The sequence below is a fragment of the Heterodontus francisci genome, chromosome 3 (assembly GCF_036365525.1).
Source record: "Heterodontus francisci isolate sHetFra1 chromosome 3, sHetFra1.hap1, whole genome shotgun sequence".
In the NCBI taxonomy this organism is placed as follows: Eukaryota; Metazoa; Chordata; class Chondrichthyes; order Heterodontiformes; family Heterodontidae; genus Heterodontus; species Heterodontus francisci.
The window spans coordinates 156603428-156623456 of NC_090373.1; the positions used below are offsets into that span (position 1 = coordinate 156603428).

The window sequence follows — 20029 nt, forward strand, 5'->3', positions numbered from 1 at the left end:
AGAAAAGGCAAAACCATCTGCTCATGATGTTCAACTGAACCACACTGTTGAGTCTCCCATTATTAACAGTTTGTGAAACTCCACTGACCAGAAGTTGAACTAAGCCAGTCATTTTAACAGCATGGCTATGAGAGGAAGGCAGGGGCTGGGAATTCTGAAATAAGTGGCTCACCACCAGACTCGTCAAAGCCCACCATCTCACTCCTGTCTCCTCCTTGACCCATCCACTGGCCCTTTTGCACTTATGTGCACCCCATTGTTTTCCTCATGGTTAGCAGTTCCTATACTTACATTCCTGCTTTAAAGCATTAAAATGATATATTTTCTGCTTCTATATTCACAACAAAAAGCATCTAGTAAGAAAATGCACATCTACAGATGACTTTCTGTCCATTAAAATGAGTGGAAGAAAAAACACAGACTCAGTGTTCAATTTCCCAACATACTTCTGCCAGAGACAACATTGGCTGTTCTCCCCCTCTTCCCAGAAGTTTTTTTCCAGCATGGTCTTCATACTGTCACCTGGGGTGACATTCACTCAACGCATCTATGTTTATCTTGTGGTGGGTGTTTCTGTGCCTTTCATAGGCAGTTTATTGCAATTAGGGGTTAAATCTAGACATGCTATCCAGTATACAGCTGACAGCACAGGATTCTGTTCATAAGGGATTCAGTCTGCTTTTAGAAACTGTTGTCTGGTTGTGAAACACAATAAGTGGTGAGGGGACAGCCCAAACTAAATTGATGGCAGCTGATGTAGTACACTCAGATCTAGCAGGTGGTTTACAATTTAAAATAAAATCAGAGGTAATACAGTTTCAGTGAGCTCAACATCTCAAGGATTTTTATCTTTATTCATTCACGGGATATGGGCATCACTGGCAACATTTGAACATACATAGGGACATACGAATTCGGAGGAGTAGGACATTGGCCCCTTGAGCCTGCTCCGCCATTCAATAAGATGCTGCATTAACATCTCACACTGAGGAGTGTCTGCAGAGACTCATCGACAGGTTTGCAGCTGCCTGCAACGAATTTGGCCTAACCATCAGCCTCAAGAAAACGATCATGGGACAGGACGTCAGAAATGCTCCATCTATCAATATCGGCAACCACACTCTGGAAGTGGTTCAAGAGTTCACCTACCTAGGCTCAACTATCACCAGTAACCTGTCTCTCGATGCAGAATTAAACAAGTGCATGGGAAAGGCTTCCTCTGCTATGTCCAGACTGGCCAAGAGAGTGTGGGAAAATGGCACACTGACACAGAACACAAATGTCCAAGTGCATCAAGCCTGTGTCCTCAGTACCTTGCTCTATGGCAGTGAGGCCTGGACAACATATGTCAGCCAAGAGCGACGTCTCAATTCATTCCATCTTCGCTGCCTCTGGAAAATCCTTGGCATCAGGTGCCAGGACCGTATCTCCAACACAGAAGTCCTCGTGGCGGCCAACATCCCCAGCTTGTACGCCCTACTAAGCCAGCGGCGCCTGAAATGGCTTGGCCATGTGAGCCGCATGGAAGATGGCAGGATCCCCAAGGACACATTGTACAGCGAGCTCGTCACTGGTACCAGACCCAACGGCCATCCATGGCTCCGCTTTAAAGACGTCTGCAAACGCGACACGAAGTCCTGTAACATTGATCACAAGTCGTGGGAGTCAGTTGCCAGCGATCGCCAGAGCTGGCGGGCAACCATAAAGGCAGGGCTAAAGCGTGGCGAGTCGAAGAGACTTAGCAGTTGGCAGGAAAAAAGACAGAAGCGCAAGGAAAGAGCCAACTGTGCAACAGCCCCGACAACCAATTTTATCTGCAGCACCTGTGGAAGAATCTGTCACTCTAGAATTGGCCTTTACAGCCACTCCAGGCGCTGCTGCACAAACCACTGACCACCTCCAGGCGCTTACCCATTGTCTCTCGAGACAAGGAGGCCAAAGAAGAAGATCTGACTGTAACCTCGACTCCACATTCCTCACCCCCTTGCTTATCAAGAATCTCCCTCTGCCTTAAAAATATTTAAAGAGTCTGCTTCCACTGCCTTTTGAGGAAGAGAGTTCTAAAGACTCTCAATCCGCAGAGAGAAACATTTCTCCTCATCTCTGTCTTAAATGGGTGACCCCTTATTTTTAAAGCATGGTCTCTAATTCTAGATTCTCCCACAAGGGGAATTATCCTTTTCACATCCACCCTGTGAAGACCCCTCAGGATCTTACATGATTCAGTCAAGTCGCCTCTTACTCTTCTAAACTCCAACGGATACAAGCCTAGCCTGTCCAACCTTTCCTCATAAGCCAACCCATCCATTCCAGGTATTAGTCTAGTAAACCGTCTCTGAATTGCTTCCAATGCATTTACATTCTTCCTTAAATAAAGACAGTCCTCCAGATGTGGTCTCACCAATGCCCTGTATAACTGAAGCATAACCTCCCTACTTTTGTATTCAATTCCTCCCGCAATAAATGATAACATTCTATTAGCTTTTCTAATTACTTGCTGAACCTGCATACTAACCTGCATGGAAAGCCAGCATTTATTGCCCATCCTAACTGCCCGAGAAAGGTGGTGGTGAGGCGCCTTCTTGAACCATTGCAATGTGAAGGCACTCCCACAAGTAGGGAGTTTCAAGATTTTGACCCAGTGAAAAGGGAAAAGTCATCTGTTCAAGTGGCAGATGGAATTTAATACAAGCAAGTGTGAGATGATGCATTTTGGCAGAAGGGTGAGGCAATACAGACTTACTAGTGCAGTTCTAAAGAGTGTGCAGGAACAGAAGGACTTGGGGGTGTATGTGCATAGAACTTTGAAGGTGGCAGGATATATTGAGAGATTGGCTAGCAAAGCATATGGCATCTTGGGCTACTGAGATGAGGAGGAATTTCTTCACCCAGAGAATGGTGAACCTGTGGAATTTGCTACCACAGAAAGCAGTTGAGGTCAAAATATTGTGTTTTCAAGAAGGAGTTAGATATAGCTCTTGGGTCTAAAGGGATTAAAGGGTATGGGGCGAAAGCGGAACAGGTTACTGAGTTGGATGATCAGCCATGATCATAATGAATGGCTCCTATTTTCTATGTTTCATAAGTAGAGGCACAGGCAGGGAAGTTATGCTGAACTTATAAAAAGCTCTGGTTTGGCCCCAACAAGAGTACTGTGTCCAGTTCTGGTCACCACACTTTACGAAGGATGTGAGGGCTCTTGAGAGGGTGCAGAGGAGATTTATCAGAATGGATCCAAGGTTGAGAGATTTTAATTATAAGGTTAGGTTGGAAAAGCTGGGGTTGTTCTCCCTGAAGCAAAGGAGATTGAGGAGAGTTGATGGAGGGGTACAAGATTATGATGGGCTTAATTAAGTTAAAACAATGAAAAACTGTTCCCATTAAATAATAGTACAAGGACTAGGGGACACAGATTGAAGGTTGAGCAAGAGATGCAGGGGGAATAGGAGGAAGAACTTTTTTCTGCAGCATGGTAATGACCTGGAACCCACTGCCCAGGAGGGTGGTGAAAACGCAGACAATCAATGATTTCAAAAGAAAACTGGATGGGCCCTTGTAGGAAATAAACTTGCAGGGCTATGGGAATCTAGCAGGGGAGTGGGATTGACTGGATAGCTCCACAGAGAGCCAGCACAGACCCACTGGACCGAATGTCCTCCTCCTATGCAGACAGTGATTATGACTCTAAGTCAGGATAGCGTGCGACATGGAGGGGAACTTGGAGGTGGTGGTGTTCTCATATGTCTGTGCCCTGGTTCAAGGTGGTAGAGGTCACGGGTTTGGGAGGTTTTGTTAAAGAAGCCTGGTGATTTGCTGCAGCACATCTTGTAAATGGTATGTACCGTAGCCACATTACACCAGTGGTAGAGGGAGTGAATGTTTAAGGTTATAGATGGGATGTCAATCAAGTGGGCTGCTTTCCCCTGGATGGTGTCAAGCTTGAGTGTTGTTGGAGCTGCACTCAGACAGGTGAAGAGTATTCCACCACACTCCTGACTTGTGCCTTGTAGATGATGGGAAGGCTATGGGGAGTCAGGAGGCGAGTCACAGAATACCTGGCCTCTGGCCTGCCCTTGGACCACAGAATTCATGTAGCTGGTCCAGTTAAGTTTCTGGTCAATGGTGATTCCCCACCCCTGCCCGCTCCCCAGAGGATGTTGATGGTTGGTGAATTCAACAATGGTAATGCCATTGAATGTCAAAGAAAGCTGGTTAGACTTTCTCTTGTCTTCAATACAGTGTAGCAATGCCATGGAAGTCTGCTAGTAAAAATTAAGCCTTGTATCTAGTGCACATAGGCCGGATTTAATGTTAAAACTTTGTTATTTTATTTATTTTTTATTTAGAGATACAGCACTGAAACAGGCCCTTCAGCCCACCAAGTCTGTGCCGACAAACAACCACCCATTTTATACTAATCCTACATTAACCCCATATTCCCGACCACATACCCATAATTCTCCTACCACCTACCTATACTAGGGGCAATTTACAATGGCCAATTTACCTATCAACCTGCAAGTCTTTGGCTGTGGGAGGAAACTGGAGCACCCAGCGGAAACCCACGCGGTCACAGGGATAACTTGCAATCTCCGCACAGGCAGTACCCAGAACTGAACCCGGGCCGCTGGAGCTGTGAGGCTATGGTGCTAACCACTGCGCCACTGTGCCGCAGCCAGCAAAATCTTTAAATTAAAAATCTGTCATCAACCTGGAGCCAGATACTTGCAAGCACTTGCAACTGCACTAACAGTCGTGGATTCTCAGCAAAAAAAAAATGCTCATTAACAGCAATGGCTTTAGGAGGGAGAAAACATAACACTGGAGATCAGTTAGCATGCAAATGATAACTCCAATGGCTTTGTTTTCTGTCCAAGAATTTGATTAAATTAATTACAACAGAAAAATGGACCATAAACGTCCAATATAAAATCAAATAAATGTTAATATCAACAACATAAGATGTTAAATGTTATCCTGTGTCTCTTAAAGAAACAATATATAATTTTACAAAGTAAATAAAAGCAATACATTCCAAGAGTATTTTAACACCAACCCCTTAAAGCCACTGTTCCATCATCTGAGAATTTGTTGGGGTCAAGAAAAACTTGAGGTTCATCATTTAATGATTCTTGGACATACATCACACTTTGGTTCTGTAACCCGGTGTTGAAGAAGTGAAAATACCTGTGAAAGAAAATAATTTATGAAGAAAAATTTAGATGATACAAAAGCTGAATTCAGTTTATCAAAACTGACACAAAGAAAATCACTGCTGTCTTCTATCAACTGTTGAAGATGGATGTGAATGCTCATCAACAACTGGGAAGTCTAATGGTAACAAAGAAGTTGTTCTATTCAGATTTAACAAGAAACATAACCTGAACATAAAGTCATTCAGATGGTTATAACAATAGCTCTCATGACATGTCTAGTGAATAACTGAACTGAATACACTACTTCCTCAAAGGATGCAAAAAAAAATTCAGGCCAAGGTAAAACACACATTTTGCCATCTTCATCAATAACCTGGTGGACATGGTCAAAAGTAGCATTGTTCTCTCCATTAGAAAGATGACCAGCACAAATAGGTGTTGCAGACAGAATTTGGACATGGACTAGTGGTATTACCTCTTCAACAATGAAAGGTTCTACTGTGAAGAGAGATTAACTATATATCCATTGAGTCATGAAAAGTCATTATGGCACAAAAGGAGGCCATTCAGCCCATTAGGTCCACGCCAGCTCTCTGTAGGGAAATCCAGTCAGTCCCATTCCAGTGGGAAAGTGGCACTGAGGTAGAGGATCAGCCATGATCTAACTGAATGGCAGAGCATGCTCGACGGGCTGAATGGCCTGCTCCTATGTTCCCCAATGTTATGAAAAGAAAATTTAACATAAGAAACAGAAGAGGTCAAATGGCCCACTCGAGCCTGTTCCGCCACCATTCAGTAAGATCACAGCTGATCTGATTGTGGCCTTAACTCCACATTCTTGCCTGTCCTCCATAACCATCAACTCCCTTGCAGATCAAAAATCTATCTTACTCAGCCTTGAATGTATTCAATGATCCAGTCTCCACTACTCTCTGGGGAACAGAATTCCAAAGATTAACAACCCTCTAAGAGAAGAAATTCATTTTAAATGGGAGACCCCTTATTTTGAAAACTGTGCCCCCAGTTCTAGATTTCCCAGCGAGGGGAAACATCCTCTCAGCATCTACCTTGTCAAGCCCCCTCAAAATGTTTCAATAAGATCACCTCTCATTCTTCTAAATTCCAATGAGTATAGGCCCAACCTGCTCAACCTTTCCTCATAAGGTAACTTCTTCATCCCAGGAATCAACCGAGTGAACCTTCTATAATGCAGGTATATATCCTTTCTTAAATGAGACCAAAACTGCACAAAGTACTCTAGGTCTGGTCTCATTAATGCCCTCTAAAGTTGCAGCAATACTACTTTTATACTCCATCCCCCTTGCAATAAAGGTCAACATTTCATTTGCCTTCTTAATTACTTGCTGTATCTGTATGCTAACTTTTTGGTGATTCATGTGTGAGGACACCCAGATCCCTCTTCACCACAGCATTCTATAGTTTCTCTCCATTTAAATAATATTCTGCTTTTCAATTTTTCCCACCAAAGTAAATAACTTCATTTTCCCACATCAGACTCCATCTGCCAAATTTTTGCCCACTTACTTAACCTATCTATATCCCTTTGCAGACTGTGTCCTCCTCACAACTTGCTTTCCCACTTATCTTTCCAATATCAGCAAATCTAGCTATAATACACTGTCTCTTCATCAAAGTCATTCGTGTAGATTGTAAATAATTGCGGCCCCAGCACTGATCCCTGTGGTGCCCCACTAGTCAGGTTGCCACTCTGAAAATGATCCATTTATCCCTAATCCTGTTTCCTATTAGCCATTGCTCTATCCATGCTGTTACCCCCAAAACCATGAGCTCTTATTTTGTGCAGTAACCTTTTATGTGGCACTCATCGAATGCCTTTTGGAAATCCAAATACACTACATCTACTGGTTTCCCTTTATCTACTCTGCTTGTCACATCCGCAAAGATGGCTAATAAATTTGTCAAACACAATTTTCCTTTCATAAAACGGGCGGCACAGTGGCGCAGTGGTTAGCATCGCAGCCTCACGGCTCCAGCGACCCGGGTTCAATTCTGGGTACTGCCTGTGTGGAATTTGCAAGTTCTCCCTGTGTCTGCGTGGGTTTCCTCCGGGTACTCCGGTTTCCTCCCACAGCCAAAAGACTTGCAGGTTGATCGGCGAATTGGCCATTATAAATTGCCCCTTGTATAGGTAGGTGGTAGGGGAATATAGGGACAGGTGAGGATGTGGTAGGAATACGGGATTAGTGTAGGACTGGTATAAATGGGTGGTTAATGGTCGGCACAGACTCGGTGGGCTGAAGGGCCTGTTTCAGTGCTATATCTCTAAATCTAAAAAAAAATCTAAAATCTAAAAAATCTAAAAAAAAAAACCATGTTGACTTTGCTTGATTGTATCATGATTTTCTAAATGTCCTGCTACTACCTTGTCATGCCCAGTAAAGACATATCATAGTCCTACAATTAAGATACAAACTTGATTGAATGTGGAATCTTTGAAATTGACTTCTCCTGTAAAAATAGCAGACGATGCTCCAAAAGAGCTGCTGAAGATTAGATTAGCTGGCCTGGGTATTTAAAAATTGTCTCACTGTCTCGAAAGGACAAAAGGATATATTCCAGACTAAGAGCTGTCCACCACACCCAGCCTGAAACCATCAAGAGACTTTCCCGAATTGAATGGTTTTCTTCTGAGACAAAGAAGGTGTGAAGAAGACACAACAGAATGATTCTAATCCATACATTAACGGATGGCCGTGACCACATCCTGGTCCAACGTGTGATCACACCAGGGGAGAAGACCATGCATTAGGTACCAGAAATGCTAATATGAAGAATTGTGAGCTAAAAGTTAGGTTTTCTTGTAGGTTTAAAACAGGTCATTGTCTGTTGATTTAGCAAGTAAAACACTCAGGGGCTAACTCATCATTTTAAACAAAACACGACTGCAGTCAATTAGGTGAACAGTGGGAACCACCCACACCCCTTACCACCTGTCTGTAACCACCTCCTTAATAATGGATTCCAGCATTTTCCCAGTAACAGATGTTAGGCTATCTGGCCTATAGTTTCCTGCGTTATGTCTCCCTCCTTTCTTGAATAGGGACATTCCAATTGGCTGGGACCTTTCCAGAATCCAGGAGAATTTTGTAAGATTACAATTAATGCATCCACTTTAAAAAAAAAAGACCCTAGCACGCAGACCATCAGGTCCAAGGGACCAGTCAGCCTTTAGTCCTATTAGTTTTCCTAGTACTTTCTCTCTGGTGATAGTTTCAAGCTCCACACCCCCCCCTCCCTTTCTTTTGCCCCTTGATTTTCTACTATTCTTGGAATGCTTTTAGTGTCTTTTACCGTGAAGACAGATACAAAATACTTGTTCGAATTTGCAAGTTCCTTGTTTCCCATTATTAATTCCCCAGTCTCATCTTCTAAGGGACCAATGTGTACTTTAGCAACTCTTTTCCTTTTTATATTGCCACGGACTTGTAATTATTTTTCTCCTGGGATTGAAAACAGTGTGTGTCTTTAAGACGGTTTAAAAACAGTGCATCTTTAAGGTCAAAAATGGTCTGGAATTTCTAAGGCACGGTGTGCCAGAAGCTGCATTTTTGTTACCTAGGCGACAGCAGGAGAGGTGTCACATGGTACAATGTTTCAACTTAATTATGTGTTAAAACTGGTAAAAACTGGCTGAAACCAGACTCACCAGTGAAGCGTACCGAAGAGAAAGGAGCTGTTTTACTCTCTCTCACCAGAAATTCTACGAGCAGCTACAGGCCAGGTTAATTCCCTGAAGAAAGAAGAAAAGCCTTCTTTTTGCAAGAAACCATTTATATTTCTGAAGGAACTGTTGATGCCTATTGTAGCCGATGAGTTGAATGCCTATTGAGAATCGACTACTGCATCAAATCCACGGGAAGACTTAGAGTGGCCGTTGACTATTTCCACACTAGAATATCTCATCCACCAGGAATGTAATCACAAAGACTTACTTATTACATTTATTAAGAGACAGTTAATTTTTAAAAATACCACTTAAAAAAAGGTTAACGGCTGTTATTTTTGAGTGTGTGTGTGAGAATGGGGGAATTAGATTAAAATAAGAAGTTATAAGGTCTTTAGACATCTGTTTATCTTAATATTGTTTAAGATTTCGTTTTAATAAATAGTTAACTTATTGTTGTCTAAAGATACCTGGTTTGGTCTGTTCCATTCTGGGGTTACGAATTTGGCTATTTTTTGATTGGGTATGAAAGCTTAATAATATGTTGCAACCTGTGGAGTGACAGGACTGAATTGACAGTGCCTTGCTCCTGCCGGGGTCATAACATATTAATTGGCCAGCTCATCCGGGGATCAGAATCAGACTAATTGGGGGGCCTGTGTTTGGAATCATATTAGTTACTTGTCTCTGGGATAACATAGAAATTGGGGTATTGCATCTGGCATCATATTAATTGCTCTCGCATCTGGGATCATATCAATTGGAAACTCGATTGTCGGGATCCAAAACTAACACCAATTACAAAATAAAAGGAACCAAGTTTCTTGTGTAATAAGGTACAGTCTATACCATCAGAATGGCATTAGCAGTTGCAGCAGAGCTTCTGGGAAAGGAGAATGTGTCCCTCAGTGACTTGATAACTTTAAGAATAAACTAAAAGAATTGGCAGCAAAATTGGGGTTAGATTTGAAATAAGGTGCCAAAAATCAGTGATAATTGACCTAATAGCCAACATCCACAATTAAAAGACGACGAGGAACAAGATGATAGTAGGTCAGAGAGTGATACCATGGAATTAGCCAAAATTCAGTTAGAAATGAAAAAACTTGAGCAGGAACAAGAAATGAAAAAAACTTGTATTGGAAAAAGAGGAAAGAGAAAAAGAGAAAGCAATAGCAATAAGGAAACTTGAACTTCAGAGAGAAAGTGAAAGAGATGAGAAGGAATTTAGGCGATAAGAGATGGGACTAAGACAAAGGGGTAGTCTTGAATCCAGGGAAAATTCTGGTCAGGAAGAATCTGAATTCAGCCCAAGACCAAGTGAAAAGCTGTTTAAATTTATACAAGCTCTTCCTAAGTTTGCGGAAAGGGACATAGAGGTATTTTTCATATCTTTTGAAAAAATTGCCAAACAGATGAAATGGCCGAAGGAAAGCTGGACACTGCTTATGCAAAGCAGGTTGGTAGGCAGAGCTCATGAAGTTTATGCCAGGCTTCCTGAAGAGGCTTCTGCAGATTATGATATGGCAACAAAGGCTATTCTCACTGTGTATGAGTTAGTCCTTAAAGCTTACTGTCAGAAGTTTCAGAACTTATGGAGATTGGCTCGGCAGAGGTACGTAGAACGAGAGGGTGAAGCAATTTAATTTTGACCGTTGGATAGGGCATTAGAGATGGAAACCACATACGAGAACGTTCGAAAGTTGATTCGCTTGGAAGAATTTAAAAATTCCATTCCTTCAGTAGATAACCTGAAAGTTTTGAAAGTTGGTCAAGTAGCGGAAATTGATGATTTTGAGCTTGCGAATAAGCCAAAACCTTTTGTCCGTCATCCCCATAAACCCGAGAAGGATAGAAAATGGGAAATTGAAAGGAAGGCAAGTAGCCGGGGATAAGAAGGAACAGCTCAGAATGCTCCAGGATCACCTCCTAAGGCCAAAAAGCAAGGTGCTGAGGGTAGAAGTGAGGTTTGCAAGCTGAAGTGTTAACATTGCCACAAAACAGGTCATCTTCGTTCAGAATGCTGGAAATTGCGAGGTAAACCCATAAGACTTGTTGGGGTATGCAAAGCTAATGCAGAGCAAAAGACTCTGACTGAGAGTAGAACAGAACAGACCATAGCTTTAACGGCAGCTGTAAAACTAGATACAAAAACTAAAGCGAGTGTAGAGGTTAGGAAGAAGATACCCAAAGTTATAATGAATTTTTGTCAAAGGGGAAAGCAACTCCATATCCTGAAGTGAGGCAGGAAACCTATTATACTCAGGTATACAGAAGCAACCCAAACACCCTTGCTGGGGAAAGATATAATGTTTCCACCAGAGAGCGCCTTGAACGCTAAAATTTTAAGTTTTAGTTAATGGAGTCGGTGGGGAGTATATACCCGTACCTTTATATAAAGTACACCTAGACAGTGACTTAATATCTGGGATGGTAACTGTAGCAGTTGTCCAGTTTGCCAGTAGAGGAAATTGATCTAATCCTAGGAAATGATTCAGTCGGATCAAAAGCATCAGTTTCTTCTATAACTACAGAGGAACCAAGTGAAATTCAAGAAACGGAGCAATTGCAGGAACAAGTTCCAGGAATATTTCCTGCATGTGTAGTCAGCTGAGCAATGGCTAAATAGGATCCATTGTCAGAGGTAAAAGTGGCATCACAAACAGATAGCAGAGTATCTGAAACCTTATTTGGGGATTTAGATAATCCAAATGAGATGTTTAACACATCTTCTATCATTGCAGCACGCAAGCTGATCCAGAGTTATACCAAATAGCACAGATGGCTCTGACAGAAGCTGAGGCGGAACGAGTTCCAGAAGGCTATTATGGCAAACGAGGTTTTGAGGAGGAAATGGAGATCGCCTCATAGCCCTGCGGAGGAAGACTGGACAGTTGAAGTGGTACCACCTAAATATCGCCAGGGATTATTAAGGTTAGCACATGACATTACTTTTGCAGGACATAGGGGAATTCCGAAGACCAAATCACGTATAAGCCAATATTATTACTGGAAAGGCCTCACAAAGGACGTAAAGCAGATTTGTAGGGCTCAGGAACACCTTAAAACATCCCAAGCCAATATGAAAAAATGGGCAGATGAGAATGCAAAAACCCCCAATTTTCAACCAGAGGATGAAGTATTGGTGTTGTTACGGTTACAGGGAGAACCATTAAAAGCACGGTTCAGTGGCAGTGGCGTAGTGGTATTGCCATTGGACTAGTAACCCAGAGACCCAGGGTATTGCTCTGGGGACGTGGGTTCAAATCCCACCACAGCAGAAGGTGGAATTTGAATTCAATTAATAAATCTGGAATTAAAAAGCTAGTCTAATGATGACCATGAAACCATTGTCGATTGTTGTAAAAACCCATCTGGTTCACTAATGTCCTTTAGGGAAGGAAATCTGCTGTCCTTACCTGGTCTGGCTTACATGTGACTCCAGACCCACAGCAATGTGGTTGACTCTTACATGTCCTCTGAAATGGCCTAGCAAGCCACTCAGTTAGGGCAATTATGGATGGGCAATAAATGCTGGCCTGGCCAGCGACGCCCACATCCCATGAATGAATAAAAAAAAAGTGGCCCATATAGAGTGATCAAAAGAGTGGGTAGATTACTTGATTGATACCCCTGATCACTGGAACAACCACCGATTATGTCACATCAACATGTTAAAGCAATATTATCACAGGGTGGCACAGTGGCGCAGTGGTTAGCACTGCAGCCTCACAGCTCTAGGGACCCGGGTTCGATTCTGGGTACTGCCTGTGCGGAGTTTGCAAGTTCGCCCTGTGTCTGCGTGGGTTTCCTCCGGGTGCTCCGGTTTCCTCCCACATGCCAAAGACTTGCAGGTTGATAGGTTAATTGGCCATTATAAATTGCCCTTAGTATAGGTAGGTGGTAGGGACATATATAGGGACAGGTGGGGATGTGGTAGGAATATGGGATTAGTGCAGGATTAGTATAAATGGGTGGCTGATGGTCGGCACAGACTCGGTGGGCCGAAGGGCCTGTTTCAGTGCTGTATCTCTAAACTAAATCTAAACTAAAAGCCAGTACAGGTATGTCAGGTAATCTGGACTGTTGAGAAGGAAAAGGATAGTGAGGATGAAGCAGGAGGTGGCCTAGAAAATTCTCAGATTGAACCTCCAACTATCTGATTAGCAGACACAGAATGGCTAGGAAAATTGGACAACATGCTTTTGCACTTGGAGGCAAAACATCATGAAGACCTAACCAGGCTTTTCACAATAAAAGAGTTTGTAGGGATAAGCCAGGATGTATAACCTTAGCCACACATGATGTGGCTATAGGGGAACCATTCCTTTAAAACAACATCCTTACCACTTAAGTCCAGACAAACAGGCCCAAGTAAAAGCAGAGATCCAGTACATGCTGGAAAACAATTTGATCGAACCTAGTCAAAGCAGCTGGAGTTCACCAATAGTTCTAGTACCTAAACCAGACAGGTCAACCCGGTTTTGTATAGACTATCGAAAAGTCAATATGGTAATGAAGACAGACTCCAGCCCCATTCTGCATCAACAGAGTGGGCAGTGCTAGATTTATTACCAAGACTGACTTGTTAAAGGGATACTGGCAAGTTCCTTGGACTCCTCAAGCCAAAGAGATATCAGCTTTTGTAACACCTGATGGTTTTTATCAGTGCCGGATGATGCCGTTCGGGTTCAAAAATGCCCCGGTCATTTTTCAAAGATTAATGAATCAGCTGGTAGCCAGTGTTTCCAATTGTGTAGTGTATCTCAATGACATATTAGTATACAGTAACACTTGGCAAGAACACTTAAGCCAGCTAAAAATTCTGTTTAAAAAGTTTCAAGCCGTGGACTTTGTGATAAATCTGGCGAAAAGCGAATTTGGAAAAGCAAGAGTAACTTACCTCGGACACATAGTGGGACAAGGACAGGTATTGCCAGAAACGGCAAAGGTATAAACCTTAGCAGAGTTCCCTATCCATAAATCTAAATGGGAATTAGTTTTTTTTTTAAGGGATGTGCGGTTTTTACAGGAAATCTGTATGGAATTTTAGTATTGTGGCTGCTCCATTAACCGATTTGCTACGAAAAACAAAGTAGTATGGTCAGATGAATGCCAGGCAGCTTTTGAAAAGCTAAAGGCAATCTTAACTAATGAACCAGTGTTGGCTGCTCCAAACTTTGCTAAACCCTTTAAAATAGCAACCAATGCTAGTGACCTGGGGGTTGGTGCAGTCCTATTGCAGGATGACAAATCGGGCATAGAGAAGGCAGTAGGGTATTTTTCAAGAAAACTAAATTGCCATCAAAAAAGAAACATTAGGACTTTTGCTGGCTCTCAAACATTTCGAAGTATATGTCCACCAAGACTATGAAGAAATATTAATATACACTGACCATAACCCATTAAGGTTTGTGGAAAAATTTAAAAACCGAAATGCTAGAATCTTTAGATGGAGTTTGTTGTTACAGCTTATCATCTAAAAAGTTGTAGATATTTCGGTGAAAAATAATGTTATCATCGACGCTTTGTCATGAATTTAAACATGTTAACTTATATGGATGGCAATGGTACAAAGAAAATGCTGTAAAGTATCAGCAGAATGAATGGGTGGGTGAATGTAAAATAAAAATGTTAGTATTTTTTCCCCAGTTTCTATTATTCTTTTTTGCATTGTAATGAAATGCATTTCGAAAACGGCGTTTCATTTCCCAAACGGTGGAGGTGTCATGGACTTGCAATTATTTTTCTCCTGGGATTAAAAACAGTGTGTCTGCCTTTAAGACTCTTAAAAACAATGCACCTTTAAGGGAGAGAATGTTCTGTAATTTCTACGGCACAGTGTGCCAGCAGCTGCATTTTTGCTACCTAGGCAACAGCAGGAGAGAGAGAGAGAGGTCGCATGGTACAATGCTTCCACTTAACTGTGTAAATACTGGCAAAAACAGGCTGAAACCAGACTCACCAGCGAAGCGTACCGAAGAAAAAGGAGCTGTTTTATTCTCTCAGCAGAAATTCTACGAGCAGCTACAGGCCAGGTTAATTCCCTGAAGAAGAAAAGCCTTCTTTTTTCAAGAAACCATTTATATTTCTGAAGGAACTGTTGATGCCTATTGTAGCCGAAGAGTTGAATGCCTATTGAGAATCTACTACTGCATCAAATCCATGGGAAGACTTAGAGTGGCCTTTGACTATTTCCACACTAGAATACCTCATCCACCAGGAACGTAATCCACAAAGATCTACTTATTTTATTTATTCTTAGGAGAGCTAATTTTTAAAAACACCATTTTTAAAAAATGGTTAGCTGTTATTTTTGACAGTATGTCTGTGAATGGGGGAGAATTGGGGAGTGAATGGTCTGTTTCATTCTGGGCTTACTGGGGTGTTTAATTTAGCTATTTTCCAATTGGGTGTGAAAGCTGAATAATATGCTGCGAACTGTGGAGTGACGGGACTGAATTGATAGTGCATTGCTCCTGCCACGGTCGTAACTTGTAGAAGCTCTCACTATCCGGTTTTATATTTCTTGTTAGTTTATTCTCATTCTAATGTCCTACTTCAGGCCCTGTATTCCTAAAAGGGGCAGGCTTGTTGGTCCCATGGCCATTGACAGGATGACAATTTTATTGAAGATGGACCAGAATGCCTTATAAAGGCAGAAAGACTTCCTGGAGCAGAACAGATGCTGCGTTTTAGCTGTCATTCAATGCAATCAAGTGTATACTATCCAGACTATGAATGGGCAATGGGAACTAAAATTAGGGAAAAATATAGTTATTGCAAGCAACATTCCCACTTAGTTGCCTGGAAGGTACCACGCATGCCTCATCTCATGCTAACAAAAGTGCGTACACAGCCAAGCAAAAAAATGTCAAGGGACCGTGCACTGAATGAGGATGAGAATGGGAAAATTGACCTCAAAACAATGGAGAGTGATGTTGAGATTGCAGTTAGAGTATAGGCAGAGAGTCTCTGAAGAACAATCAGCCATTGCCAAAATACTTTTTTTTTAATAAAATGGATTTTATATTACAAAATAGCAATTCTTCACAAATAGCTATTAAGTGCTTGAAATTCTAACTGCCAGAGATTTCAAATAAATCAAGTAGCATTATTAGATATATGCATGCACAAAAACAACAGTCCCATGCTATTGATGCACTGTAGGCATAGAATACTGGCCTTATACAATTTAACTATGAGATTATGAACTGTAGAAAAGAGAGGCTGCCTTGTTGATTCTTTACTTACATTAAAAAATTAAAAGGTGGCCCAGTTGACTGCTTGGAAGCTTTTTAAAGTTATGTATAACTACCAGTGGTGTGCAACAGAAATGTTACTTCAATACCTTTTGGGCCATAAGACTGGGTTGATTCTAAATTGCTCAAGCCACTCAGTTATACAAAGAAACTCTAAAAAGTAGAAAAATAAACATGACACGGAAGCATAATTTCCAATAAAGGAGGCAGTCCACCACCATCTTCTCAAGGCATCTAGGGATGGACAGAATTCAGCCTGACCAACCTTACCCACATGCAAAGAACATTTAATAATACTCACAACCAAAGCTGAAAAATCAAACTCAATTATAACCGTACTACATATTTTACATGGCTAAGAAACTGAAATTGCTTTGAATATACTAAATGAACAATATCAAGTTCATCTCAATTTGCTCTGGGAAATACACAGTGGCGCAGTGGTTAGCACCGCAGCCTCACAGCTCCAGCGACCCGGGTTCAATTCTGGGTACTGCCTGTGTGGAGTTTGCAAGTTCTCCCTGTGTCTGCGTGGGTTTCCTCCGGGTGCTCCAGTTTCCTCCCACATGCCAAAGACTTGCAGGTTGATAGGTAAATTGGCCATTATAAATTGCCCCTAGTATAGGTAGGTGGTAGGGAAATATAGGGACAGGTGGGGATGTGGTAGGAATATGGAATTAGTGTAGGATTAGTATAAATGGGTGGTTGATGGTCGGCACAGACTCGGTGGGCCGAAGGGCCTGTTTCAGTGCTGTATCTTTAAAACTAAAAAAAACTAAAATCCAGCACAGAAAAATGCCAACATTTTTGCATTGTACCTTGCTCCTTTTCGGAAATGGCAGCTGTACTTTGGATAATCGTAGAGTTCTGTCATTCTCTCTTTGAACTTTTCTCTTGTAGCACACTTCTCCAAAAATGGTAATGTCAATTTATTCTGAGCTTCCACATATGCCTAGAGCAATAGATTCAGAACAGAAAATTAGAGTACTTAATTTGGCAAATTCATTGCACAAAATGCAAGATGCAGTGTTTTACATCATTTTAACTTAATTCACCACCAATAAAAATACATGTCCTTCTCTGCTTATTTTACCTTTTAAAATACACAGGTATAGTTGTCAATTCAATTGCTTAACTTATGCACCTCCAACATTTTAAGTTAGAATTTAAAAATCAAATAAAACTGTGGTCAATTTGATACTGTTACAATCAGGTGGGGAGGGGTTGCTAGGCGTCCTTCTCCTTGTTTGACTGCAACAGGGTTTATTCCTTTTTAAACAGTGGATGTGCTTACCAATTCAGTGAGAGTTTAACCTTTTACCTTTGTTGTGATCATAAAAGAACCAATCGGACAGGTTTTCTTCAGTTTAACCAAGAAAGAGGGGAGCTTATTGTACTTAATCAAAAACCCGATCTGAGTAAAATAATAAACGACGCTACACTTTCACTCAGACACACACAAACAGATTAGAGTGGAGAGGAATAATGGTTGGAAAAGAGTTTGAATCAAATTTAATTCAGTTGTCTGCCAGCTAAATCTGGAGTCCTGAAGTTCTTGGAGAAAGTCGCGCAGGTGGTCATTGTCTTGGATCTTTTTCATCCAGCAGGCAAGCTTCGAATGCCCCAGGGAGGGAAGGAGGGAGGGGAGAGAGGAGAGGTGAGGAGAAAGAAAAAAAAGACAGAGAGACCAACACCTCCCCGCCACGCGCCCCCCACCCCGCAACCAGGTTCTGTACACAAAGTCTCAGGAGCTTGTCCCTTTGTAGCAGAAGACTGCTAGTTTTTCACAGATGGGGAGGCAGTCACATGATTGTCCAGCATCCTCATTAGCAATTTAATTAGATTCAAGTCTAGGAATTCCCAATATAATATGAAAGCAAAATACTGCAGATGCTGGAAATCTGAAATAAAAACAAGAAATGCTGGAACCACTCAGCAGGTCTGGCAGCATCTGTAGAAAGAGAAGCAGAGTTAACGTTTCGGGTCAGTGACCCTTCTTCGGAACTAGCAAATATTAGAATTGTCAAAGGTTATAAGCAAGTGAGGCGGGGGTGGGGCAAGAGATAACAAAGGAGAAAGTGTAGATTGGACAAGGCCACATAGCTGACCAAAAGGTCATGGAGCAAAGGCAAACAATATGTTAATGGTGTGTTGAAAGACAAAGCATTAGTACAGATAGGGTGTTAACGGACTGAAGATTGAACAGCAGCAAGTACAAACATGAAAAAAAACAGTGGGTAAGCAAACTGAACAAACTAAGATGAAATGAAATCAACAAAAAAAAAAATTGTAAAAAATGTAAAAAAGAATAACTAAAAATAAAAGTAAAATGGGGGGCCCCGTCATGCTCTAAAAGGAATTCCCAATCTCTCTCAGGTCTCATTGTTTCAATGTTCACCCCAGAGGGGTTTATCTTTCACTGTTAATGTTTCAAGATGGCTTTAAATATTTTGCCATTAGAAGTGAAGCTGTTAACCGATTCCAAATTCATGTGGCATTGTTCAAGTGGTGGTCAGCTCAGACATCTGTCTCTTCTTTGACACCTTGATGTGTAAGGTATTCAGATGCAAATTGTGGCGGCCATTTTTAGCTGTTTAACAGTGACTTCTTAGTTTCTTTCTGTCTCTTTTTGAAAGATTAATCCAAGTTTCCAACTGATGAATCAAAAATCCTCATTTGGCATAGCAAGTTTTGTTGACAATATCCAAAAGTATAACCAAACATTACATAAAGATAATTCTATAATTATAATATTACAGGTTCAACGAGTACAGGGTTGAATGTTCAAAAGCAAGTTAAGGAAAAATTCCAAGCTGAAAGTGATATTTAAGCTTCATATATTCAACAATAAAACATTTGACAAGTGTACACAATCCACTGTGAATGGCATTTCTGAATAATGGAACAAACACATCCTAAGCCATATTTTGCATCAGTATAGTATCTCACAAATAATTTTAAAAATGTAAACATTTAGTGCCAAATGTTCACTTGCACTGTCAGCAAAGTCATCTTAATTAGGTGTGCTTTCCTGAAAATGTAAGAGATTATGTGCACAATGATCTTAATATACTCAGGTACACAAGAGCACAGGAAATAGGAGTGGGAGTAGACAATCTGGCATGTCCAGCCTGTTCCACCATTCAATACCATGATAGCTGATCTTGGGCTTCAACTCTACTTTCCTGCCTGCTGCCCATATCCCTTGATTCCTGAGACACCAAAAATCTGTCTAGCTCAGCCTTAAATGTATTCAACGATGGCGCATCCACAACCCTTTAGGGTTGAGAATTCCAAAGATTCATAACCTTTTCAGTGAATTAATTTTTCATCTCAGTCCTAAATGATCAGCCACTTACCCTGAGACCATGTCCCCGTGTTTTAGATTCCCTGACCAACGGAAATAATCTCAGTGTTTACCCTGTCATGCCCCTTCAGAATCTTGTATGCTTCAAGGAGATCACCTCTCATTATTCGAAACTCCAGAGAATATAGCCCTAGTTAATAAAGGAAAGCCAGCATGGATAGCTTAAGGGAAAATCATGTTTAACTAACTTGGAGTTTTTGGAGGAGGTAACAGAAAGGGTTGATGAGGTTTACATGGACTTTCAAAAGGCTTTGATACAGTGCCACACAACAGACTTGTGAGCAAACTTGTAGCTCATGGAATAAAAAGGACGGTAGCAACATGGATACGAAACTGGCTCAGTGACAGGAAACAAAGCATAATAGTTAATGGATGTTTTCGGGCTGGAGGGAGGTTTGTAGTGGAGTTCCTCAGGGGTCAGTGTTGGGACCCTTGCTTTTCCTGATATATGTTAATGACCTAGACCTTGGTGTACAGGGCACAATTTCAAAGTTTGCAGATCACATTAAAGGTAAAACACTCACAGTGGTGATGCACA

The 20029-nt window shown here is 41.5% G+C and overlaps 1 protein-coding gene across 1 annotated transcript in view; it reads right to left on the reverse strand.

Moving 5' to 3' along the window:
• The window catches only part of LOC137362624 (prolyl endopeptidase-like), a 173453-nt gene that overhangs the window by 129783 nt on the left and 23641 nt on the right, over positions 1–20029 (reverse strand). Inside the window, exons 3-4 of the mRNA XM_068026980.1 lie at positions 16943–17076; positions 5057–5187 (exon numbers count right to left, since the gene is read on the reverse strand). Of these exons, the coding sequence (XP_067883081.1) occupies positions 5057–5187; positions 16943–17076 (265 nt within the window). The remainder of the gene's footprint in view (positions 1–5056; positions 5188–16942; positions 17077–20029) is intronic.